At 47.4% G+C, this 24,329-nt stretch overlaps 1 protein-coding gene across 4 annotated transcripts in view; it reads right to left on the bottom strand.

The window, feature by feature from the left end:
* CCND3 (cyclin D3) overlaps positions 1-24,329 on the bottom strand; it is a 91,896-nt gene that overhangs the window by 1,948 nt on the left and 65,619 nt on the right. For 2 of the 4 annotated variants that reach the window (XM_059701708.1, XM_059701710.1), the window contains 2 exons: positions 3,490-3,705; positions 416-575 (listed from right to left, as the gene is read on the bottom strand). In XM_059701708.1, the coding sequence (XP_059557691.1) occupies positions 416-575; positions 3,490-3,705 (376 nt within the window). Of the gene's footprint in view, positions 1-415; positions 576-3,489; positions 3,706-4,544; positions 4,902-24,329 lie in introns of those variants that run through there. The other 2 variants (XM_059701707.1, XM_059701709.1) reach the window with 2 other exon arrangements.

Genomic DNA, 24,329 nt, shown 5'->3' with positions numbered 1-24,329 from the left:
CAAGAGAGAGGTAGGAGAGATTATTTCCTAGAGGGTTGGTGAATAGCAGACTTGTGCAGGCCAGGTCCAGGGTGGTCCCTAAGGGACCCAGGCCAGGCACCAGGGAGTGAATGAGTCTCTCTCCCTGGTGTGGAAACAAAACCGGGGTCGAGACTTGGGTTCTGCTCCTAATTTAATCACCGTGAAACCTTGGGCAATCACTTATCTCTAAGCCCTGAGTCCCCACCTACATTTGTACTGGGGTCTCTAAGATCCCATTCAGCTTAGATTGTGCTCTGCATCTTTTCTGTATTGAAATGGGGGGCTCAGAGGGGACATAATTTTCACAAATTTTGAAAGGCATGTAACAAGCATCTCTGACCCTCCCACGTCTTGATTTTCCTGATTTGGCAAAAATATGCCTGGAGTGTATTACCTGTAGCACAGAGGGCCAAAAAGGTCTGAGCATGCTTTTTGACCAAGGCCTGTCGGTCACTGGGCAGAGAGAGCCGGTACAGGATCAGGGCCAGGAAGTCGTGGGCAATCACAGCAGCCAGGTCCCACTTGAGCTTCCCCAGGACCAGCACCTCCCAGTCCTGGAGGTTGGAGAAGAAGGTGGGGTCAGTGACTAAAGAAGGCAAGGGAAGAGAGTAACGGAGAAGGATGCCCATCAAACTCGAAGGTCAAGACCCCAGTTTTGCTTCTGGGTTTAGGGACTGGCACTGTGGCATGGAGAGTCCAGGGCAGGGAAGAGCTGGGGACATTTGCTTTAAGCATTTGTTCGTCTTTTACTACGTGCCAGACTACATGCTGTACGTGAACTGTCTTTTGATCTAGTTTGGTTATCTTTTGGGGGCCAACAATACAGGCCTTTTTCTGACTTGACCCAGGGCTCTGAGCACTTCTCCAGCTGGGCTTGAATGAAAAGACTGCAGCAACAGAAACCACCACCATCTCTATGAACTTGAGGCTCCTCTGGGGTAAAGCAGACTCTCCATAATCCCAAGGATTTGTAAAAGGGGAAATCACCACTAGCCTCTCCCCAACTCTGCATCCCAGCCAAGCCTATGCCTCTTGTAGAAACCCGAGTGAGCATGAGGCCACACCACCTCTGATACAGTCACTGAACTAACTCTGAGGTTCCTCAAAGGGGACGTTGCCCAACCCAACCCACATCCCCTTGGTGGGACATCAGGGTTGGGTCCTGAGATATAACACCCACCCCACCCCCTTCAACTGGAACCCGCAGTGCTTAGTGCCATTTGAGTCTCAGAAAGAGGTGTGGAGGCCATGCCAAACCAGATGGGTCTGGATGGTCTCTGAGGGACCAAACCCGATCTCTACCTGCCTGCGCCTGCACACCCCTGCTAGATCCCAGAAGGCGGATGGGAGCCCCAATCCACTTGTCTGGGGTTTGCAGCCCTGGCCCCATTTCTGAGTTGCACATATGAGGATTTCTTCATTGTTTTATCTCAGGAAGGAACTCAAGGGTTTGACTCCTTACTTAGAGAGAAATAGCAACCCCACCCAACCTCTTCCCGGCCCCAGCCTAGGTGTCATCCTCCCAAATCAGCCCAAAACCTCTTGCAGGGCCCCACAGAAAACAGCCTGGCCTGGAGCCAGACGTTGGGCAGAGAAGCTAGCATTCTACCCCTGGTGCTTGTCCCAGTGGCCAAACTCCTAACTCAGAAGTGAATAGAAAGTATCTAGCCTCCAAGGAAACACCTGAAAGGCAATTTGGAGCGGGACTGGCCCTGTGGGGAGGCATGGGGTCCTGTGTGAGGGACGGTGGCCACCCTACCCTGTCTCTGGACAGCCCCTGAGAATCTCAGTCCTCGTTTGGCACCGAACATACCCCAGGGAGGGTTTAGCTGCCGTGGCTGGCAGCTTCCATCATATCTGGCCTTCAGGGCCACCTGGGCTAGCGAGAAGACCCAGACTCTCGTCATCCGCTTCAGGCTGCCAAGGCGGGACCCTGCCCTCCGCCTCTGGGCCTCCGCCTTCTCACAAGCATTCGGACTGCCGAGTTCACTGAGGGCCCTTCCAACGCTGACCTTCTAGGAAGCCATCTGCACGCTCCACCCCCAGCCCAGGCGGAGAGAGTGGGGGAAGAGTATTTTTTGCCTGTTCTGAAAAACTTCCCTCGTACAAAGGCACACATGCCATCCCAAACTTCTCACACTCAAAAGGAAGTCCCCCTTTTACCTTCCAGCCCAAACCCCTCCAAAAACATCTTTCCCACTGGCCCTGGAAAGCAGCTCCACCTTCAAACTTGCCAAAAACTACCAGATTCATCACAAAGCGCTGTGGGGCCTCCCAGATTCCCAACTCCGGCCTCCTACTCCCATCTCTGCGAGCTACTTGGCAGGAAGAGGAATCCTGTTCCTGGACAAGCAGCAGTCGGGGGCCCCAGTACCCTGGCTTCCTGGCCAGCCAATCACAGCAGCCTGCACGCTGCCCTCCTCCCCGGGAGATGGGGCCCAGAGACTCTCTCAGGGTCAGAAGACTTGGCAGTATAGAGCGAGGTTGAGGAAGGTGCCCGCTCACCCACCCTCTCTCAGCCCCCCCCCCCTCCAACTCCCACCCTGGGAGGTGATCTGCATACCCCTCCTCCAGATCCAGGCAGCTCCCCGACCTCAGGCTTTGGGATAAGAGAACCGGTGACTTTCCTGCCCTGCCTCGGAAGAGCCCAGCCCAAGTTCCTAGCAAGGGGCCCAGGGAGCCACTTCCCAAACCACAGGAGTGACAGCAGCTCCCCACAGGGTTATGAAAGACCATGGTCAGAGTGGGCGGGCCAGGGGAGGGGGCATCATTATCACATCGGAAGCAGCTGCAGCTCAGCTCCCTGTCTGTCCCTGGCTCTGGCCTCCGGCTAAGGGGGAAAGGGAGAGATGAGATGATTCCACCAGGCCTGAGGCAGCTGCTCAGGCTCCTCACAATGAGGATTAGGAAGGAGCTGTCTCTTCTGGGATATAAGAGGAAGGAAAGAAGGTGGGATGAAACTCCTGGAGCCCTTCCTGAGAGCAATCAGGGCTGGGCTTTAATCTGCTCTGGGAGGCTTTTCAATCACAAAGTCCACACCGGGATAAAGGCTCACCCAAAGCAGGCCCCCTCCCCCACAAGAAGCACATTCCACTCCCCCACTCCAGTGGGGGTGTGCAGGCATGTCCTGCTGCTGCCAATAAATAACTCATGATGGTTGTGTAAACCCGGAGGCAAAGTACTAGTGAGTGTAGACATGCAGTCTGACTTGTTGCTATCTGGGGGAAAGACCAAGAGGAGTGGCACCCCCTGGAGGTCAGGAGAAGGGGAGTTCTTCATGCTGGCAGTTTAAGCCTCCACTGGGGCTACTCTAACCATCACACTGCACTGCCCATCTTTTGTCCAAATATATGGCCCCTGCGGCCCTGAGCCGTCCCCCAGGGGGCAGGAAGCCTCTGAGGGCTTAGCTTTCCTTTTCCCGGTGAGGAGGGGTATGTGTTAGGGGCGGGGGGGAAAGTATGCACGCACCCGCATCTGGCGGGGGGAGACAGCGTGGTCGGTGTAGATGCACAATTTTTCGATGGTCAGGGGCGTAGTCTCGCGCAGCTTGGAGGCTAGCAGCATGCAGACCGCACCCAGGAGCTGAAATTGCGCCTTGGGGGTGGGGACACAGGACAGGTAACGATCCAGGTAGTTCATGGCCAGGGGGAAGACTTCCTCCTCACAGCGCTGCTCCTCGCACACCTGGGGGGGTGGGGGGGAGGACACAGTCACTTAAGGGCAGGAACGTGGGAAGCACAGCAGCACTGAAGGTGAAAGGGGGCACTGAAGGGAAGTGGGACGGGGAGCAAACATGGAAGGGGAAAAGGTGCTTACAGTGACAAGGGCTAATACAGAGGATGTGCTCACCCCAAGGGGACGGCCCCCTTGCTCCGTGTCGCCTCCCCCCGTCCCCCCCCCCCCGCCCAAGGGAGGTACGCCAGGGGCTCCCTTACTTAATGAGACTCCCCTCCCCCATGGGGGCCCCAAGAGTCACCCACAGCAGCGGAGCTGGGACCTTACCCCCGCTACCATCACCCACTGCACACACCCAAAGGGAAGGGAGGAGACTCCAGCCGCTGCCTCCCGCACTTTTCATTTCCCTGACCGCCGGAACCGCGCGCGCGCCACCCCCACCGCCTCCCCGCCAGAACCCCGCGGCAGACACAGGAACCGGCTCCGGGGCGGGGGTGGCTGCGCCCAGGGTTTTCCAGGCGCGCTCTCCTAAGACGACGGGGCGGGGGAGAGAAGCAGGAGACGCTAGCGAAGCCGGATGGGGAGAAGGCGAATCCTGCCCGGCTTTCCCGGCAGAAGAGATGGTTAGTTAGGGTGCCAGAGCCGAGACTGGGGAAGGAAAAAGGAATGGGACGCCGCGCAGGCAGCCGGCTTGGGTGCCGAATGAAAGGCCGGGCCCGGGGGTCCGGGCCACCGAAGCATCTTGCAGATTGTTGTTGAGACCAGGATGTCCCAACAGGGCGGCCCCGGGATGTCCGGAGCCGAGGACGGAGGGACGGCGGGGGAGGGGAGACCCGTCCGCGCGGTACCTCCAGCATCCAGTAGGCCAGCATCTTCCGCATGTGCGGCTTGATCTCCCGCTGCACGCACTGGAAGTAGGAGGCGCGGGGCACGTAGCGCTCCTCCAGGCGGAGCAAGCTCTGCAGCACGCGCTGGTCCCCCAGCAGCCGCGGGTCCGGCCCGGCCCGGGGCGCGTGCCGGGTGCCCTCGCAGCACAGCAGCTCCATACTCGGCGGCGCACGAGAAGGACGGGAGGGCGGGCTCGCGAGCCAGAACGCAGGCGGCGGGCCGGAGAGCGCGGGCGCAGAGCTGGTGCTGGTGCTGGTGCTGGTGCTGGCACTGCGCGCTGGAGCCCGGCCCGCCTGCGCCGGCGCGCGGCTACCCTGACAGGCGCCCCGCCCCTCGCGACGAGGTAGCAACCGTGGAATGCTCTCGCGTCACACGCTCCCGGGGCGGAGCCGCCGGCCCCAGACGGAAAGGGCTGGCGGCGCCCCCCTCCCCCGCCGCGGCCGCGCTGGTCCTCGGGCGCGGGCCGGCCCGGCTTCCGGTCGCCCCGCTCCCTCCCGACCACCCCGTGGAGAGCGCTTTCCAGGAGGTGGTCCTCTCCCCCACCCATGCGCCCTCCCCTTTCCCTTCTCTGACATTCGTCGCCCAAGAAAGAGCTTTTCTCCAAAGGTTATTCATTCATTGGTCCAACCCTACCTCCCCCGCTGCTTGCTCTAGGGAATATAACAACTAATAACTAGATCTTAGCGAGCAGTGTTCTAAATACGTAACGTGCAGTAACGTCGTAAATCCTCACTGAGTTAGATGTTATCCTTATCTCGCGGATAAAGAATTGCAGCCCGCTAATAATCAATGTGCGGCCGAGCTAGGATCGGGAAGCCGGCAGCCTGGCTGCAGAATCTGTGCTCTACCCCATTGGTACCCCATGGCTGCACATGAGGGCTGTGATCCCAAAGCCCGCACCATCTGCATCGCGTAAGAGCTGGTTAGAAATGCGGACTCCTAAGCCTACGCCTGACCTGCCGGATCAAAATCTGCATTTCAACAAAACCCCCGCTGTTTCTGTGCACATTAAAGTAGAAGGCCTGGTGGAAATCAGCCCATTACCGAAATACAGCCGGGCGGAAAGGCCGCCTATTCAAGGCCTCACCTTGTCTGTCGTTAAGCCCGCTGTGTGGCCTTGGACAAGCCCTGAGAGTCGGCCTTAGCTTCTGTTTGAGGGAAACGTAGGCGGAGAAACTAGATCCTCTCTGAAGGCGCTTCTTGCTCAGACGCTATAAAATCTCCCAATTGCCGTTTCTTCTACCTCCCAAACTTTTGGGTTACTTTGTACTTTCCCCAAAGCTGGATTCCACACGGCCAAGAGGCAGACCACAGGCCTCCAGTCATGCTCCCGGTGGGAGGGGGCCTGGGGAACTCCTGCCTCTCCCGAGGTCCTCTCAGGGAAAGGACACTAACCGGCAAGTTCCATGCTAAACATTTTCGCAATAAATTGTTTTTTAAATGATAATTTTTATTATAGTTCTAATATCATGGAAATATTCATTTGCATTGTGGAAACCTTAGAAAATCCAGATAAGGCACACACAAAAAGGAAAAATTACTTGCAATCTCACCATCCATAGATAACCCTTTAAAATGTCAATATTTGTTTTTTCTACGACTGTTCTATTTTTTAAAATGAGGTCATTGCAAATTGTTTTGTAAGCTTTTTTTCCACTAAAAAAAATATATTGTTAGCACTTTTCCATGTCAGTTATACTACAACATTATTCTTAACTAGAGGCCTGTACACAAAATTCATGCAAGGGGCTCAACCCTCACAGCCCCTCACAGCCTCAGCTGGCCCTCACAGCCCCTCGCAGCCCTCCCAGTGCCAGCTTCGTCCAGAAGGTCATCTGCACAGTCATCCGGAAGGATGTCTGGACGGCTGTTCTGTTGTTTGGTCTAATTAGTATATTAGCTCTTTATTATATAGGATGGCTACATAGTATGCCATTGGGTGAATATATAATGCATTTTACCCAACATGTATTGTTGGAAATTTAAGTTGTTTCTCATTCTTCCCTATTAGAAACAATACTGTGAAATATTTTTGTGGAAATATTTTTGTGTCATTACTTCTAGAAGTGAATTAATTTCTAGAAGTGGAATTTCTCAATCTAAAGTTATAAAACATTCAAAGACTTTTTTTAGATTTTTCAAAATTTATTTTCCAGTTAAAGTTGACATACAATATTGTATTAGTTTCAGGTGTATAGCATAGTGGCTAGATATTTATATACCTATGAAATGAACCTCCCCATAAGTCTATTACCCATCTTACACCATACATACTTACTACAGTACTATTGGCTATATTCCCTGTGCTGTACTTTATATCCCTGTCACTATTTTTATAACTGGCTATTTGTCCTTCTTAATCCTGTTCACCTTTCACCCATCCCCCAAAACTCCTCCCATAAATTTCATTCTAAATCCCCTGCTGAAATGCTGAACCGATCTAATGAACAAACATTAGGTATCTATTTCAAAACAAAACAAACAAACAAACAAAAACCTCTGCCAACTGGAAAAATGAAAAGTAGTTTATTAGTAATAACATATGTGTGTACTTGTTTTAAATTCAAGAACTCTTGTTATGCCAACATGAATGTGTGCCATGTACCTTATCTAACCTTGCAAAACCATTACTCCTATCTTCCAAAATACAAGTATGAAGTTTTAGTTAATTAATCACAACACTGCACTCTTTCATTAAAGAGAACAATATATTTTAAATTATAAAGAATAAATATGAACAATCAAGATGGCGGCATAGGGTATATACCAGTACGTGCCGCTCCCCACAACCACATTAAAACTACAACGAAAAGACAAAACGGCGGATCATCCAGAACCACGGGAAAGCTGGCTGAGTGGAAGTTCTACAACTAGAAGGAAAGAAAAAAAGCGCATTGAGGCTGGGTAGGAGGTGCGGAGGCGCCAAGAGCAGAAGGAAGCAGCCAAGATGCAGAAATGAAGAAACATGTCACAAATGGAAGAAATGGAGGAAAGCAGATTACTGGATTTGGAGTTCAAAACCACAGTTATAAGGTTACTCAAGAATCTTCTACAAACCTCCAAGGAACTTAGTGAGACCTTCAAGGATCTTAATGAGAATGCCGAAAAAATGGAAAAGGACCAGTCAGGAATTAAGCATACACTGACTGAAATAAAGAATAATATACAGAGATCCAACAGCAGGCTAGAGGATCACAAGAATCAAGTCAAAGATTTGAAATACAAAGAAGCAAAAAACACCCATCCGGAAAAGAAAAAAGAAAAAATCCAAAAATATGAAGATAGTGTAAGGAGCCTCTGGGACAACTTCAAACGTACCAACATCCAAATTATGGGGGTGCCAGAAGAAGAGAGAGAGCAAGATATTGAAAGCCTATTAGAAGAAATAATGACAGAAAACTTCCCCTACCTGGTGAAAGAAATAGACTTACAAGTCCAGGAAGTGAAGAGAGCCCCAAATAAGAGGAATCCAAAGAGGACCACACCAAGACACATCATAATTAAAATGCCAAGGGCAAAAGACAAAGAGAGAATCTTAAAAGCAGCAAGAGAAAAACAGTTAGTTACCTACAAGGGAGTACCCATATGACTGTCAGCTGATTTCTCAACAGAAACCATGCAGGCCAGAGGGAGTGGCAAGAAATATTCAAAGTGATGAATAGCAAGAACCTACAACCAAGATTACTCTACTCAGCAAAGCTATCATTTAGAATTGAAGGTCAGATAAAGAGCTTCACAGACAAGAAAAAGCTAAAAGAGTTCATCATCATCAAAGCAGGATTATATGAAATGCTGAAGGGTATTCTTTAAGAAGAGGAAGAAGAAAAAGGCAAAGATAAAAATTATAAACAACAAAGGAACAACAAATACATATCTATCAACAAGTGAATCTAAAAATTAAGTCAATAAAAAAAATCTGATGAAAAGAATAAACTGGTGAATATAATAGAAGCAAGGGCATAGAAAGGGAGTGGACTGACAATTCTCAGGGGTTCGGGAAGAGATTGGACAAAAATCTTACACCTATGGATGAGGACAGTGGCGGGGAGCAAAGGCATGGGGTGGGGTGGGAACCAGGTGGAGGGGAGCTATGGGGGAGGAAAAAGAGGAACATCTGTAATGATCTGAACAATAAAGATTTATTAAAAATAAATGAATGAATGAATGAATAAGAAAAAAGAAGAATAAATATGGCCCAGCTGGTCTGACTCAGTGGTTGAGCATCGACCTATGAACTAGGAGGAGGTCACAGTTCGATTCCCGGTCAGGGCACATGCCCGGATTGTGGGCTCGATTCCGGTAGGTGGGGTACAGAAGGCAGCCGATCAATGATTCCCTCTCATCATTGATGATTTTCTCTCCCTCTCCCTTCATATCTAAAAGAATAGATATGAAATTATGGGAAGACAAAAATGTTGAAGTGTAAGAGGTTTTTGGTATGCAGGAGGACTAAAAAATATAGCTTTGAAGTAAGTACATAACCAGAAACCAGATCTGTCCTAAAGGAAGTGTTTCTTTACTCTCAGAATTATTGAGTAGACTGTTCAGGTTAGAAGGTCATTTATCTTTGATGAGAAAGTAAATCATCATTATCAAAGCTTTTTTCCAGTTTTATTGAGGTATCAATTGTATTAGTTTAAAGTATACTGATTTAATATACATATATATTGCAAAGTGATTACCATAATAAGTTTAGTTAACAACCATTACAGAATTACAATATTTTTCTTATGATGAGAATTTATTTTAATTTTTTATTGAATTTATTGGGGTGACACTGGTTCATAAAATTATATAGGTTTCAGGTGTACAGCTTTATAATAATGTTGAGGATTTTTAAGATCTACTCATTTAGCAACTTTTCAACTATACAATACAAAACCGTTAACTATCATCATCATGTTGTACACTGTATTCCCAGGACTGACTTATCTTATAACTGGAAGTTTATATCTTTTAACCACCTTCACCTTGAAGTATAGCTGCTATTATTACCCTCCTGTTAGAGATGGAAACAGAGACACAGGGAAGCTAAGTATCGCGCAACGCCATGCCGCTAGCAAGAGGCTGCCTTAGTTAGGTCTCCCCAAAGCACACTCTGAGACAAGGATTCAAGTGAAGTAATTGACCCAGGAGGTGATTCCAGGAAGCACCCAAGAGTGGAGAAATGAGGCAGAAGGGAAGGAAACCAGTGAAAAGTACATTGTTGAGTAAGTTAACACTGTGGGCAAATGGAGCTGAGTCCTGTTGAGGAACTCTGGGATGTGACGAAAAGTGCATGCTTCTGTGGGAGCGCACATGGACTTGGATAGCCAGGACCAGCCATCAGGCAGTCACAGTGCTGGCACTGGAAGGAGGCTGGTGCACTCGGGAGGATGAGAGCCGTGGGTATCTGGGTGGCAATGGCTGCATGTGCTACATCGATTTGACCCAGTCAGGCGCCAGAGCCTAAGTTCGAGGTCTGAATAAATATTTTCAACAGTTTTATGCTCATTTTATTTTTTAAATATATTTTTATTTATTTCAGAGAAGAAAGGAGAGGGAGAGAGATCGAAATATCAATGATGAGAGAGAATCACTGATTGGCTACTTCCTGCCCCCAACCCCCACTGGGGATCGAGCCCGAAACGGGGCATGTGCCCTGACTAGGAATTTACCTGTGACCTCCCGGTTTATAGGTCAATGCTCAACAACTGAGCCACGCCAGCCGGGAAGTTTTATGCTCATTTTAAAGTTGTATGTATGTGTACCAGGACAACAAACCTGGGACTTTATCAGGTTTCCTCTTAAAATAAATTTACTTAATGAAAAACTTAACTTTAAAAACATTAAGCAGCCCTGCAGGGTGACTTAGCTGGTTGGAGCATCATCCCATACACCAAAAGGTCGTGGGTTCGATTCTCAGAGCACCTACCCAGATTGTGGGTTCTATCCCCATTCGGGTTGTGTATGGGAGGCAACCGATCAATGTTACTCTCTCATATAGATGTTTCTCTCTCGCTCTCAAATAATAAAAAAATAAAAAATGCCCTGGCCAGTGTGGCTCCGTTGGTTGGGTACCAAGGGCACATGTCTGAGTTTTGGGCTCGATCCCTAGTGTGTGTGTGACTGTGTGTGTGTGCAGGAGGCAACTGATAGATGTTCGACTCTCACATCGAGGTTTCTCTCTCCCTCTCCCTTCCTCTCTCTCTATAAATCAATAAACTATTCTTTAAAAAATAAATAAATAAAATGGGTTGTATGTTTGATTGTGTTTACCTTATATAAAAAATAAATGGTTAGTTTATTATTTTTGAAAAACATCAATATAATTCATCACATTAAAAGATTAAAGGTGGGAAAATCATGATAGAATCAACAGAAGCCAAAAAAGTTTTTGATAAAATTCAAGTCATTCAGAATAAGAAAAAACTATTAGCAAAGTAGGGATAGGTGAGAACTTCATCTGATATAGGGCACCTTCTAAAACCCCACAGCAAACATCTTCTTTAGGTCACAGAAAGAACACCAGGCAAAATGTCCAACATGCAGGTCAGTGGGAAAGACCAAGAGGTTCCTCCTCCATGATCAACCTGGCTAGTCCTTCCCTGGGACTAGCGGGGCCATGCGTTCCCAGTATTCTCAAGGTAGACCATATATTTCCACCCCTCTTTCCATTTGCACATTTTTATGAATGGCACCATCTTTCTCCTGAGTCTTCAGATGGTAAGCCCTGGTGCCATCTTGGATTGCTTCCTTCCTTTGGTTACTTGTATCCAATCAATTACCTACCCCAACAAAACCATTAGCGGAAGCTCACTTAGACCCTATTCATCCCATTCCTCCAGTAGATTGTTAGCCAGTTTCTCAAAATTTGCCACCAAAGTAAACCCTTCCCAACGGAGAAGAAAGTATCTCTCTGAGGGATCTAGTGTAACCTAAAAGAGTCTCTGCAAACCTGAAATTTATTTGAAGTCTAACATTCTGCCCTAGAAGCATATACACATTTAGGATTCTGGTCCATAATACAGCCATAATTGTCATAAAGTAAAAAGGACATTTACTTTAAATTACTTATGGTTAAGGAAAATTAAACTTCACGGAAGCCATGTGTATCCTGAGACTGGCAGGAGTCATTTCAAACCCTCTTTTAAAAGACTGGGCCTACATTACTATTGCAAAAGCCTCCCTGAGAGCCTTTCAGTCCTCACAGTACTTCCAGAGAGATCCGGATCAATGGCCCAGGGCCATCCGATTAATCTCCCACAGACACTCCTTTCATCTCTAGTCCAAGGACCTGCTTATCAAGTCAAATTTAAAAGTCAACCAGCCTCGCTTTTCAAGTTCTCCTGCAAGAGGCCTCAGCCACCCTATCCAATTTTATCTCAGCAGGAGCACTCCAGCCCATCCCAAGGCCTTATCACCCACTCCTGGCATCCTGGTCCTTTCTGCAAATCCAGCTCCTTCCTTCAAGTCCTAGTTCCCGGCCCACCAGGGTTGTAGCATTAGAGAGCAGGTTAGAGCCAGATGGATCAACAGTGGCCCACAGAGGGGAGGTGACCTGCCCAAGGGCACACACCAGCCAATGATTGCTTTCAATTAGTCTCATTGTTTCCTGTTAATAAATCCTATTTTCCCTCCAAAATTGGAAACTCCTGGGGGTAGGTACTACACCTTTTTATTCCCAATTTGGTTAACCTGCTGCAGGAGGTACTGTGCTTTGTTCCCAGACCCCCTGCTCCTGAATTCCCAGACTTGGTATGTCTTTCCTTCACCTTTTGTCAGCCATTCACACTTACAAAATCAAGTTTAAGATTCCTCTAATTGTAGGTTATTTAGTTTTTTCTTTTTAAATTATCATTAAAGTTGTGCCCTGGCCAGTGTTTGTTGGTCAGCCTGTGCACCGAAGGGTCCAGGGTTCGTATTCCTGGTCAAGGGTACGTATCTGGGTGACAGGTTCAATCCCTGGCCTGGTTGAGGTGCATGTGGGAGGTAACCAATCAATGTGTCTCGGATTCCAGTCAAGACGGCAGCATAAGTAAACAGCACTCGTCGCCTCCCCACAACCACATCAAAATTACAACAAAAATACAAAACACCACAGTTGACCAAGTCACTCCCATTCTGAACCAAACCTCAAATTTCCTGTGAAATATGGGGAAGGGGCTAAACCAGGGGTGGAGGAATCAAGTGATTTCAGAGGTGGGGCAGATAAAATAAATGAGTTCAGAGTATGGGACTAAGAAACAAACAAAAGAATAATAAAATAAAATACCAAACAACCATGATTCAGAACCACCTGAAATTTAGCCGAAAGGAAGTCCTACAACTGGGGAATTAAAGAAGAAGCACATCGAGACCGGTAGAAGGGACGGAGATGTGGGGTGGAATCTCAGAACCAGCCGGTCCCACACCCACATGTGATGGTTTAAAATTGGGAGGGATATCTTGGCTGTGGAGGTTTTCCTGAGGAGCAAGGGGTCCCAGCCCCACACCAGACCCCCCAGCCCACGGTTCCACTGCTGAGAAGAGAAGTCCCCACCACTTCTGGCTGTAAAAACCAGCAGAGATTGTGGCTGAATGACATAGAGGTCGCTGGAGCCCCAAGCAGCTCCTCTTAAAGGGCCCTCACACAGACTTACCTGGAGCTCCCTCTGAGCTCCAGCACTGGGGCAGCAGCTTGAAAGGAACGTGGGACATTCAGGGAGGAACTAACTTGTCTAGAATCAGGGCAAGAGCTGAAGGGGCAGCTTTCTCCCCAACAGAAATGCTGGAAGAGGCCATTGTTCCTTTGCTGAGCCCTCCCCACCACAGAGCTAACAGGCAGCCACCACATTAAAATCTCCATCAACCTGGCAAATACTTTTTGCCCTCCCCTGATAATTCCCTGAGACCCCGCCCCTCCCTACTTGCAGGTTCAACCAAGACATTTCCAGTGGCTTTTCCTTAGAACTGGCTTCTCTTGCCTTATGCTAGACTTTCCTAAAATCACTCAAACAAGCAGTAGCTGGCCTCAGCATGCCCCAGATCTCTCAATAAATGGCCCTAGGCCAGACTCCAGCAGCAGCCCACCTTGGTTCACAGCTTGGCCTCTCCTGGGGACCACACGAGGCCCAAGACAAGTAGAAGCCATCTGCAGATTGCTTTGTAGCTCATGCTGGGTGGCCCCAAGCAGGGCACAGGGAGTGGCTGACTTTTCATCTCCCCAGAGGCTCCAGAGCCAAAGCACCCAGTGGCCAGCTTCTACCATGCCATATTACAACCCCACCACCATCAGGAATGACACACACGAGGGACTGACTCAGTGAGAACCAAAGCCCCACTGAAGTAAGTCCTGCTCCATACGGTCAGCTTCTGCACAGCAGTTCTTCCAACGTAGTTGCAACTGATCCTCCCAACCCATTGGCCTGGGTTGCACCAACATCAATCAAGGCTCAACTATAATAGGACAGTGCACAGAGCTCACACAGGGGCTCACCTGCAGTGCTCAACTCTGGTGACTGGGGAGGCTGAGCCCCTGGGGCCTACAGGACACCTACTACACATGGCCACTCTACCAAGTCCAGGAGACATAGCAGATCTACCTAATACATAGAAACAAACACAGGAAAGCAGCCAAAATGCGGAAACAAAGAAACATGTCATAAATGGGAAAAAAAGAAATATCCAGAAAAATAACTAAATGAAATGGAAGCAAGAAAACTACCAGATACAGAGTTCAAAACAATGGTTATAAGGATGCTCAAAGAACTTACTGAGTACTTCAAGGAACTTAGTGAGAACAGCAACAACAACAAAAAAGGGCCAGTTGGAAATGAAGGATACACTAACTGAAATAGAGAATAATTTACAGGGAATCAACAGTAGAGTAGAGGACACCAAGAATCAAATCAAGAATTTAGAATATAAGGAAGCAAAAAACACCCAATCAGCAAAAAAGAAAAAAGAATCCAAAAATATGAAGTAATGTAAGGAGCCTCTGGGACAACTTCAAGCATACCACATTCACATCATGGGGATACTGGAAGGAGAAGAGACAGAGCAAGAAATTGAAAACCTATTTAAAAAAATAGTGACAGAAAACTTCCCTTACCTGGTGAAAGAAATAGGCATACAAGTCCAGGAAGCATAGGGAGTCCCAAACAAGATGAACCCAAAGAGGACCACACCAAGACACATTATAATTAAAATGCCAAAGGTTAAAGACAATGAGAGAATCTTTATAAAAGCAGCAAGAGAAAAGCAGCTCGTTGCCTACAAGGTAATGCCCATATGATTGTCAGCTGATTTCTCAAAAGAAACTTTGCAGGCCAGAAGGGAATGGCAAGAAATATTCAAAGTGATGAAAAGCAAGGACCTACAACCAAGATTACTCTACCCAGCATAGCTATCATTTAGAATTGAAAGTCAGATAAAGAGCTTCACAGACAAGAAAAAGCTAAAGAGGTTCATCACCATCAAACCAGTATTACATGAAATGTTAAAGGGTCTTCTTTAAGAAGAAGAAAAAAAAAGATAAAAAATACGACCAATAAAATGGCAATAAATAAATACGTATCTATCAACAACTGAATCTAAAAATCAAAATAAATGAACAAACAGAACAGAAACAGACTCATAGATACAGAGAACATTTTGATGGCTGCCAGATGGGAGGGGGGTTGGGGGGATGGGTGAAAAAGGATAAGGGATTTAGAAGTATAAGTTAGTCATAGCCCATGGATACGGACAATAGACAGTTGAAGGCTTGGGATGGAGTGGGAGATAGGAGGAGGGGGGTAGAGGGGGGAAATAGGGGGCATCTGTAATACTCTCAAAAATAAAATAAAATAAAATTTAAAGCAATAAATACAAATACTTTTTAAAATTGGTGTCTCTCACATGGATCTCTCTCTCTCTCCCCCTCCCTCCCTTCCTCTCTCTAAAAACCAATAGAAAAAAGATTCTCAGGTGAGGATTAACAACAAAAATTATCATTATTGTTGTTAAAACACTGAGCAGAAAATTACATTTTGAGAAAAGACTTATACCTCTCCCAAACTCACAAATCCCCGGCAGTTGATTCTTTTTTTTTTTTTACAATCCCTCCAGGAGACTTTGTGTCCTTCCTCCTCTCACTCACTCATTCATTTATTCCACAGGTCCTTATTGAGACTCTGTGAAGATACTCCTGGGGCCAAGGACAATAATACGGTGGCAAATGAGACAGTTCCTTTCTTTTAAAGAGAAAAAATGGCCCTAACCAGTTTGGCTCAGTGGATAGAGCATCGGCCTGTGGACTCAAGGGTCCCAGGTTCGATTCTAGTCAAGGGCATGTACCTTGGTTTCGGGCACATCCCTAATGGGGAGTGTGCAGGAGGCAGCTGATCGATCATCAATGTTTCTAACTCTCTATCCCTCTCCCTTCCACTCTGTAAAAAATCAATAAAATATATTTTTTTAAAAATAAAGTAAATAAATAAAGAGAAAAAATGTCCTAGGGGAAATAAAATGCGCTTTGCTTTCCTTCTTAATAATTTACCTTTACTTGATTCTTTAATTAACTCAAGCATGTAGGTTTGGGGCTTTGACTCATCATGTGGCCAGAAAGTTCTCTGAAATCAGGAATTGAATCTTCTAGTTTTTTGGTATGTAAGTAGACACAGAACATGTGCCAGCTATCCTGGTGTAATTATTAGTGCTGTACCTTTCACTCTAACGTGTCCCCATTTGGAATAACAGGTGTTGGTGAGGATGTGGAGAAAGTGGAGCCCTCATACGCTGCTGGTGGGAGTGTAAAATGGGGCAGCCACTTTGGAGAACAGTCTGGCAGTTCCTCAAAACGTTAAACATAGTTGCCATGCAACCTAGCAATTCTACTCCTGGGTATATACCCAAGAAAAATAAAAACACATCCACAAAGACACTTGTATTCAAATGCAAGAGCATTATTATTATTATTCATACTAGCCAAAAGTGGAAACAACCCAAGTGTCTGATAACATATGAACAAATATACTGAATATAATGTGGAATATCCATATAATGGAATGTCATTGAAGTCATTCATAAAAAGAAATTACGTACTGAAGCATGCTATAACATTTATAAAAAGAAATGAAGTACTGAGGCATGCTACAACATGAATGAACCCTCAGAGCATTATGGTAAGTGAAAGAAGCCAACCAAAGACCACACATCGTGATTCCATTTATATCAATTGTTCAGAATAGGCAAATCTATAGAGACAGAAAATAGATCCGTGGTTGCCTCGGGCTGGGGTGGTGATGGTAATGGGGAGTGACTGCTAATGGTTACTGAGTTCCTTTTGGGGGTGATGAAGATTTTCTAAAATTAGACGATGGTGATTACTGCACAACTCTAAATACACTAAAAGCCATTCAGCTGTGTACTTCATATAGGTGAATTCTATGTTATGAAAATTATATCTCAATAAAACTTTTTAAAAATCATTCCAGTCTGGACAATAAATTATATGGTCATTTTCTACCTATTGAAGCCTTAACGTGAGTGACTGAGAGAGCACAGGGGCTTTTGAGTTAGAACTAGAGCTGAATTACACCTCTACCACTTGTGTGACCTGGGGCATAACTAACTGATTCCTCACCTGCAAAATAGAGTCGCAGTGCCTACCTCAGAAGCCTGTTGGAATGTAAGCAAAATAATGCATGGAAAGTACTAGGAGCCCCCAATCCTATGTTCAGAGTGCTCAACTTTTATTTGTTATTTTTTTAAATATATTTTTATTGATTTCTGAGAAGGAGAGAGAGGGAGAGAGAGAGAGAAACATCGACGATGAGATAGAATTATTGATCGGCTGCCTCCTGCATGCCCCATATGAGGATCGAGCCCACAACCCAGGCATGTGCCCTGACTGGGAATTGAACCGTGACCTCCTGGTTCATAGGTCGATGCTCAACCACTGAGCCATGCCAGCCAGGCAAAGTGCTGAACTTTTAGTAGATATCACACTGGCAAAAGTCTGATACAGAATGCATGGATGGACCAATGGATGGAGCAAGCCTGATGCTACTCAAGCCTGAGAGCAGGTTGTACCCATTCCTGTAAACCAGATGTTCCCCTTAAAAAGGAACTCAAGCCCGGCCAGCGTGGCTCAGTGGCTGAGTGTCGACCTATGAACCAGGAGGTCACTGCTCGATACCAGGTCAGGGCATATGCCCGGGTTGTGGTCTCGATCCCCAGTGTAGGGCATACAGAAGGCAACCGATCAAGGATTCTCTCTCATCATTGATGTTTCTATCTCTCCCTCTCCCTTCTCTCTGAAATCAATAAAAATATATTTAAAAAAACAACAAGGAACTCAAGAAGAAGCAGCGGACCAAGTTCAATGCTGCTGCCCATTCTGCTTGGTCATTCAGTCCTCCACTAGCATTCTCAGCCCGACTGTGTGCCAAGGCCTAGGCTGAGCTTCCTGGAGAATAATGGGGGAGAAGTCAGGATCCCTACTTTCAGGAGTTTCCCCTCAGCAGTGGGAGGCTGGGCACGCGCAGAGGAAAAAGCTCCCACAAAGGCCGTGTAAACAAGCCCAGGATGACTGGGAGCACCCTTGGTCTGAGTGCCTCTGAGCAGATAACCCGGACTAGGTCAATGGTGTGCTCCTCCTGAGGTGGGGCCTCCACCGCCCACCGCCAGAGGCTGAGGTGCGTCAAACAGTCCCAGCGATGCCTTCATCAAAACACGCATCCCCAGGTCCCACCCTGGCTCCTCTTTCCTTCACCGGCCTCTAGAACTGCAAACATCTGCCAGGCCTTAAGCCAAGGCCCGTGTTTTCATACTTCAGAGACTGTTTTCTATTCCTTCAGCCTCAGCTTTCATGTTTCTCCAGTTCTAACCTCCATGGCTCACATCCCCACCTGGATGTCACTGATGCCGGCGCGCAGGATGCTGCAAACCTGCCCCTCCTCTTCTATATTATGTATCCGTTAACCGTGACCCACTGGCCATCCAAGCTAAAAATGCTGACATTATTCTGCCTGCTCCAAATGTCCACATTAACCTGGAAGCAGGTCCTGTCAACTCTGTTTCCAAAATGTTTCAGGAACCTGGCCCCTCCACTCACTGCTCAGGTGTTCCCGTCTAACACTGGGCACTACCCTCTCTTCTCACTGGTTTCTTTACCTCCATTCTCCCTCTTCAGCCCACGCTCCCCACCGCTGCCCAAGCTCTCCTTCAAAAACCTCGGGAATGCACACGTGCCTTCTTTGCTTCTTAAAACCTTAAAATCCCAACATCTTCAGGATAAAATCCTGACTCATCTGAAAGGAACAGGCAAAGTCTGCCAGTTAAAGTTTTTAAAAGACTGCCATGATCTACCTTACATTCTCCCTGGAGCCTTATCTCTCCTCCCCCAACACATACACCTTCCTTATACCTATATTCCAGGTGCACTGACTGGTCCAACATTGATGCTTCTGCTCAGCTCCCACTCTTCCTTCTGCCTGAAACACCCACCCCACCTCTCTTGAAAAGTTGCTTCATGTCCCTCAAGGCCGGCTCAAACACCACCTCTGCAAAGATGCTCGCCTCCGTTCCTCCTGCGTAAGTTTGAAGGAAAGTGTGCAGTGAGATGCAGTGGTTGTCCACAGAGGCCTCCCTGACTCCTGACCAGTGCGGGGGAATGGGCCTTTGCCAAGACATCGTATCTCAGGGTGTCGCCCTCAGCTTTGCAGGAGAAGCATGCGTTTTGAGGCTGCCTGGAGAGTAGACACAATCTACTTGCCTCCAACAAAGGCCACAGAAAGAAACAGACAAAACAGAAAAACAGAGGCAGCCAGTGAATCTGAACACCAAGCCAGCCAATCAGCCCCTGTTCTCCTTAACCTGAGAAGCCAAACTCCAAGCTGGGGATGAGAGCCAGCTCACCCTCAGCCAAGGCACGGCTGGGTCCCGCAAAAGGCCGTGTAAAGCAGCGGTTCTCAACCTGGGAATCTTTTCAAAATCCCGATTTCTGGGCCTTAAGAAACAGAATTTCCGGAGGATGAGGCCCAGAAATCAGGATTTTAAAAAGATTCCCAGGTGATTCTAATGTGCAGCCAAGGTTGAGAACCACTGGGGTAAAGTAATGCTAACAGTTGTGTCAGGTGTTACAGAACCTGAGTTTGAAATCAAGGTCTGCCGCTTAGTCTGTCTGTGACCTTAGACAACTTTCCTAGACTCTCAGTTTCCTCATCTGTCAAGTGGAGCTAATGATCTCTGTCCTGGCTACTCCCCCTGCCTGACTCACCCTTCCCTTAGATACCCACATACAGTGGGGCCTTTACTTACGAATGTCCCGACAAACGAGTTTTTTCAGATACCAGCTGTCTCTCTGCTGATTTTTTGCATTGAGTTGATAGAGTAATTTGAGTTAACGAGCTCGGTCTCGGAACGAATTAAACTCGTCAGTCAAGGCCCCACTGTAGCTCCTTTCCCACTTCCCCTCTGCTCAATTTTCACCTTTTCAGAGAGGCTTTTCCTAACCTTCCCAGGTAAAGTAGGAATACCTCCACTCGTCTCGCACTCCTCATCCTCCTCATCCTGCCCTATCCCTAGTGCCTGGACCAGGGCTTGACCAGAGAGAACTGTTCAATAAATGTGGTAAATGAGTAAAGCATACCTACCACGTAGAGTTGTGAGGATGTTGTGTTTAGAACTGTGCTTGGCCCACACCAAGGATCCATAAACGTTAAGCTTTATTAGGACAGCCTCCCACTGACAGCCTGCTGCGCACCAAGCACCCGGAGATGCCCTAGGGGAGTTGGGAGTTCTGAGTCTTGTTGGAAAGACAGAAGGAAGCCTTGGGAGAAAGGCACCTGCTCCAGCCCATGTGTGAATGTGTGCATACGTGTACGTGTGTGTGTATGTGTGTGTGTGGTCTTCTCCCAGGAAAGACTTACTTATGCTGCAGCGAGGCATGAGAAGCTGGCATACTTGGTGTGCGGTTCAGCACTGCCACCAGGGAGGGTCAGGGTGTAAGACAGGAGGGTGGCAGGGACCGGGGCTGGACAGGAAGGCAGGCCACATCATGAAAGGCCTGTGGCTGAAAAATCTGAGCAGTGCTCTGAAGGCAACCAAGAGCTATTGAAGGGTTTTAATATGGACCAGCATTTGGAGTTTAGGAAGGAGGAAGTTGAGAAAGGAGTTAAGAGGTTCTTACAATAGCCTAGTGAGAAATTCAGAGAGCAGCTCGTGACAAAAGAAATGCAGGAGCCCTGATCGGTTTGGCTCAGTGGATAGAGCGTTGGCCTGTGGACTTCAGGGTCCCAGGTTCAATTCCGATCAAGGGCATGTGCCTTGGTTGCAGGCACATTCCCAGTAGGGGGTGTGCGGAGGCAGCTGATTGATGTTTCTCTCCCATCGATGTTTCTTACTCTCTATCCCTCTCCCTTCCTCTCTATAACAAAATCAATAAAATATATTAAAAAAAGAAAAAGAAATACAGGAAACAGAATCACTGGACCTCGGTGCCGTTTGGATGGTGGTGAGGGGACAGCCCAGGATGGTTCTGGCTTCAGCAGTTCGATGGAAGGTATTTCTATCTCCTCTGATCAGGAAGAACGGATTTAGAAAAAAAAAGATGCTCTATTTCACATGCTGCTTTTAACGTGCCCACAGACATTCAGGTAAAGTCCCACAGCAGCTGGACATAATAACCGGCACCATGACCACCGAGTTCCCACTGTGTGCTTGGGATGCCTAGTGTCTCTTTTTGTCCTTTCAACACTCATTCCAGGAAGGCATCACTATCCCATTTCACAGCTAAAGAAACTGAGGCTGAAACAATAATGTAACCTCTAAGGTCCACAGCCAGCCAGGGGCCCAGCTGGGCTGTGAACTCTGGTCACGTGTGGCGACAGCCTTCCCTCTCCCCGACCTTAGCCTTGAGGCCTGGAGTCTGGACGTCAGGAGTGTGCACCTCTAGAAGTCCTCGGGCAGGCAGCTGAGCCCCGCCAGGGAACGTGGGAAGAGGGAATGCGGAGGACACAGCATTTAAGGGGCAGAGGGAGAAAGGGACTCGGAAGGAAACAACAGCCAGAGAGGTCGGGGAGCGAACGGAAGGCCACGGAAACTGGATGCCAGAGCACCAAGCTGCCAGGGGTCGGCAGGACGCGGACCCCTCCCTCAGCCCAAGCTGTGTCAAACTGACAAACGCCAGCTCCCTCCACCCCCACTGACGCATTCTTTCTTTAGATATGTTAATAGAGGGCATGGGTTAAGGTCGAGCTGGAGCTGGGGGGCCTTTGTGTCTCTTTAAATCAGTTTGCATAGCTTTGCTCTGACCTGTGATGTATCGATTTTATAGTTTACAGCAGGGCAGACTATCCTAATTTCAATTTCTGGGAAGGTTCTCCCAGGCTGACCTCCTGCAGTGTGGGATGCAGCAAAATACTTCAGGCCTTTAGATTCAGACCCAGGTTCAAATGTGGACTCTGCTGTGAGACCCTGGCCAAACCGAACTGCTTAAACCACAGGTTCTTACCCTTCTTAAAAAACAAACAAACAAGGTGTATGCATATTGATCTTAGAGAGAGAGGAAGAGGGAGAGAGAGACAGAAACAGCGATGAAAAAGAAACATTGATCTGCTGCCTCCTGCATGCCCTTTACCGGGGATTAAGCCCGTAACCCAAGCCTGCGCCCTGACCCGGATGTTACTTACTGATCCCTTACTGAAGGCTCCGGAATCACACACCTGGGTTTGATTCCAGCTCTGCCACTTATGACCCAGGTTCTTACCTTTCAAATAGGGTGGCTATGAGGGCGAAAGAAATGTACCTAAAACAGCTAGTTGATAGTACGTGCTGCTATTATTACCTTGTCTCCACTCATTGCCTGCCTTCATTCCTGAACACTTGGCTAGATTTTAATTCGGATGTCTTGTTCATTCCCAGACCTGGAGGCTAGAATCCCCAGAAGTGGGGCTGAGGTTCTGTATGTTTATCCCCAGGTGATTTTGAAACATCCAGAGCTAAGAACCAGAAGCCAAGAATTGCTTTCTCCTTCCCCTGCAGTCTGTATATCTTCATACCGAATGTATCACTCTATCAGTGAACTCTCTTAGGAGGCAGGTCTCTCTATCCTATGACTGGAAATTCTCAGAGGGCCACCCCCCTCCTAGAATGAATGGGGTTATTCCCAAATCAACAATCTATTGAGTCATGCCTCTTCATCCATCACAATAATCTCATTTTCAGAGGGCAACCCAGAGCTTCCTAATGTATTCATTTATTCACTCATTTGCAGTTGCCCCCTTAAGCTCTCTACCACATGAATAATTGAGAATTCAAGTCAATTCTGGGGTGAAACTAGAACAAATAAGAAGAGAAAAAGTTTAGCGTGAGTTCACTGAGTCTCCTCCAGGTATGAGTAACTCTTCCATAAGTAATAATAACAAGAATAACAACAGTTATGTAGCAATTGTAACTGACTTTGAGTCAGGCATTGTTCTAAATGCTTTACATTAATTATGTTAATCCTCTAATTCAACAATCTGCAGCCGGTGTGCTGCAAGAATTTTTTAAACATGCAACACCTGACTATTTAGTCAGGGGCACTGACCTCTTTTCCCTTAGAACAGCGGTTCTCAACCTGTGGGTCGCGACCCCTTTGGGGGGGGGGTCGAACGACCCTTTCACAGGGGTCGCCTAAGACCATCGGAAAACATATATAATTACATATTGTTTTTGTGATTAATCACTATGCTTTAATTATGTTCAATTTGTAACAATGAAATTGGGGGTCACCACAACATGAGGAACTGTATTTTAAAGGGTCGCGGCATTAGGAAGGTTGAGAACCACCGCCTTAGATTGTCAAATAAATAAATGACAACAATCAACATAACAATAGCCCTCTGGTGTGAATGAATCAAAATCATACCCATTTTTTTTCTGTCAGATCACCGCAGAATTTTAATAATTAGTCTGTGTATGCCGTGTGATGAAAAGGTTGAAAATCGCTGCTCTAATTTATAGTTATTCCTAATTTACAGAGGAGGAAACTGAAGCATGGAGAGGTGGAGTGACTTGCCCAGGTTCACACACCGAGTAAGAGGCAGAGGCAGACTTTAAACCAGGTATTTGGGGGCCACGATTAGGATTTTACTATTTAAGGGCAAACAGGAGAGGGGCTGGCAAGCCCCGGTGGCCCAGAATCAGAGGCCACCGAAGGAGAAGGCCAGAGCTGACCACAGGCATGGCTTCCTGGGTCGCCTGGCGGAGGAGAGGGAGAGGGAAATTCCTCCAGGAAAAGAGAACATTCTTGAGGTTTTGTTTTTTTCCCCTTTGGCCTCATCTCTGATTTCAGACCCAGGGTTTCTTTGCTGAGTCATGGAGGACATTTTGAAAGGGGTGGGGCGGTGCAGGAGTGTCACCTCCACATTCCCAGGGCAACAGAGCCCCCAAGGCTGGGCACTCTGGGGGCCTCTTGGGGGCCAGGTAACACCTGTTCTACAAACAGCTCACCCAGAGGAATCGGATTCTACTGCTCTCTTCCTTATCTCCCCTGAGTCTCTTCAATGAATCAATAAGAACATCAATGGATGCTTGGATGAATAGTCAAGTAAATAAGTGACTAAACAGATGTCTACTGATCCCTAACTGAAGGCTCTGGAATCAGACACACCTGGGTTTGATTCCAGCTCTGCCACTTACAACCCCAGGCAGGTGCCAGAGCCTCAGTTTCTTCATCTTTAAAATGGAAATATTTGTTCCGGCCTGCAAGCTTGGGGTGAGGACCGAAGGAGGTAAAAGCTCTTGGCACACAGTGG

Source organism: Myotis daubentonii, chromosome 6 (genome assembly GCF_963259705.1).
Source record: "Myotis daubentonii chromosome 6, mMyoDau2.1, whole genome shotgun sequence".
Taxonomy (NCBI): Eukaryota; Metazoa; Chordata; class Mammalia; order Chiroptera; family Vespertilionidae; genus Myotis; species Myotis daubentonii.
This window is presented reverse-complemented; position numbering and strand designations above follow the sequence as displayed.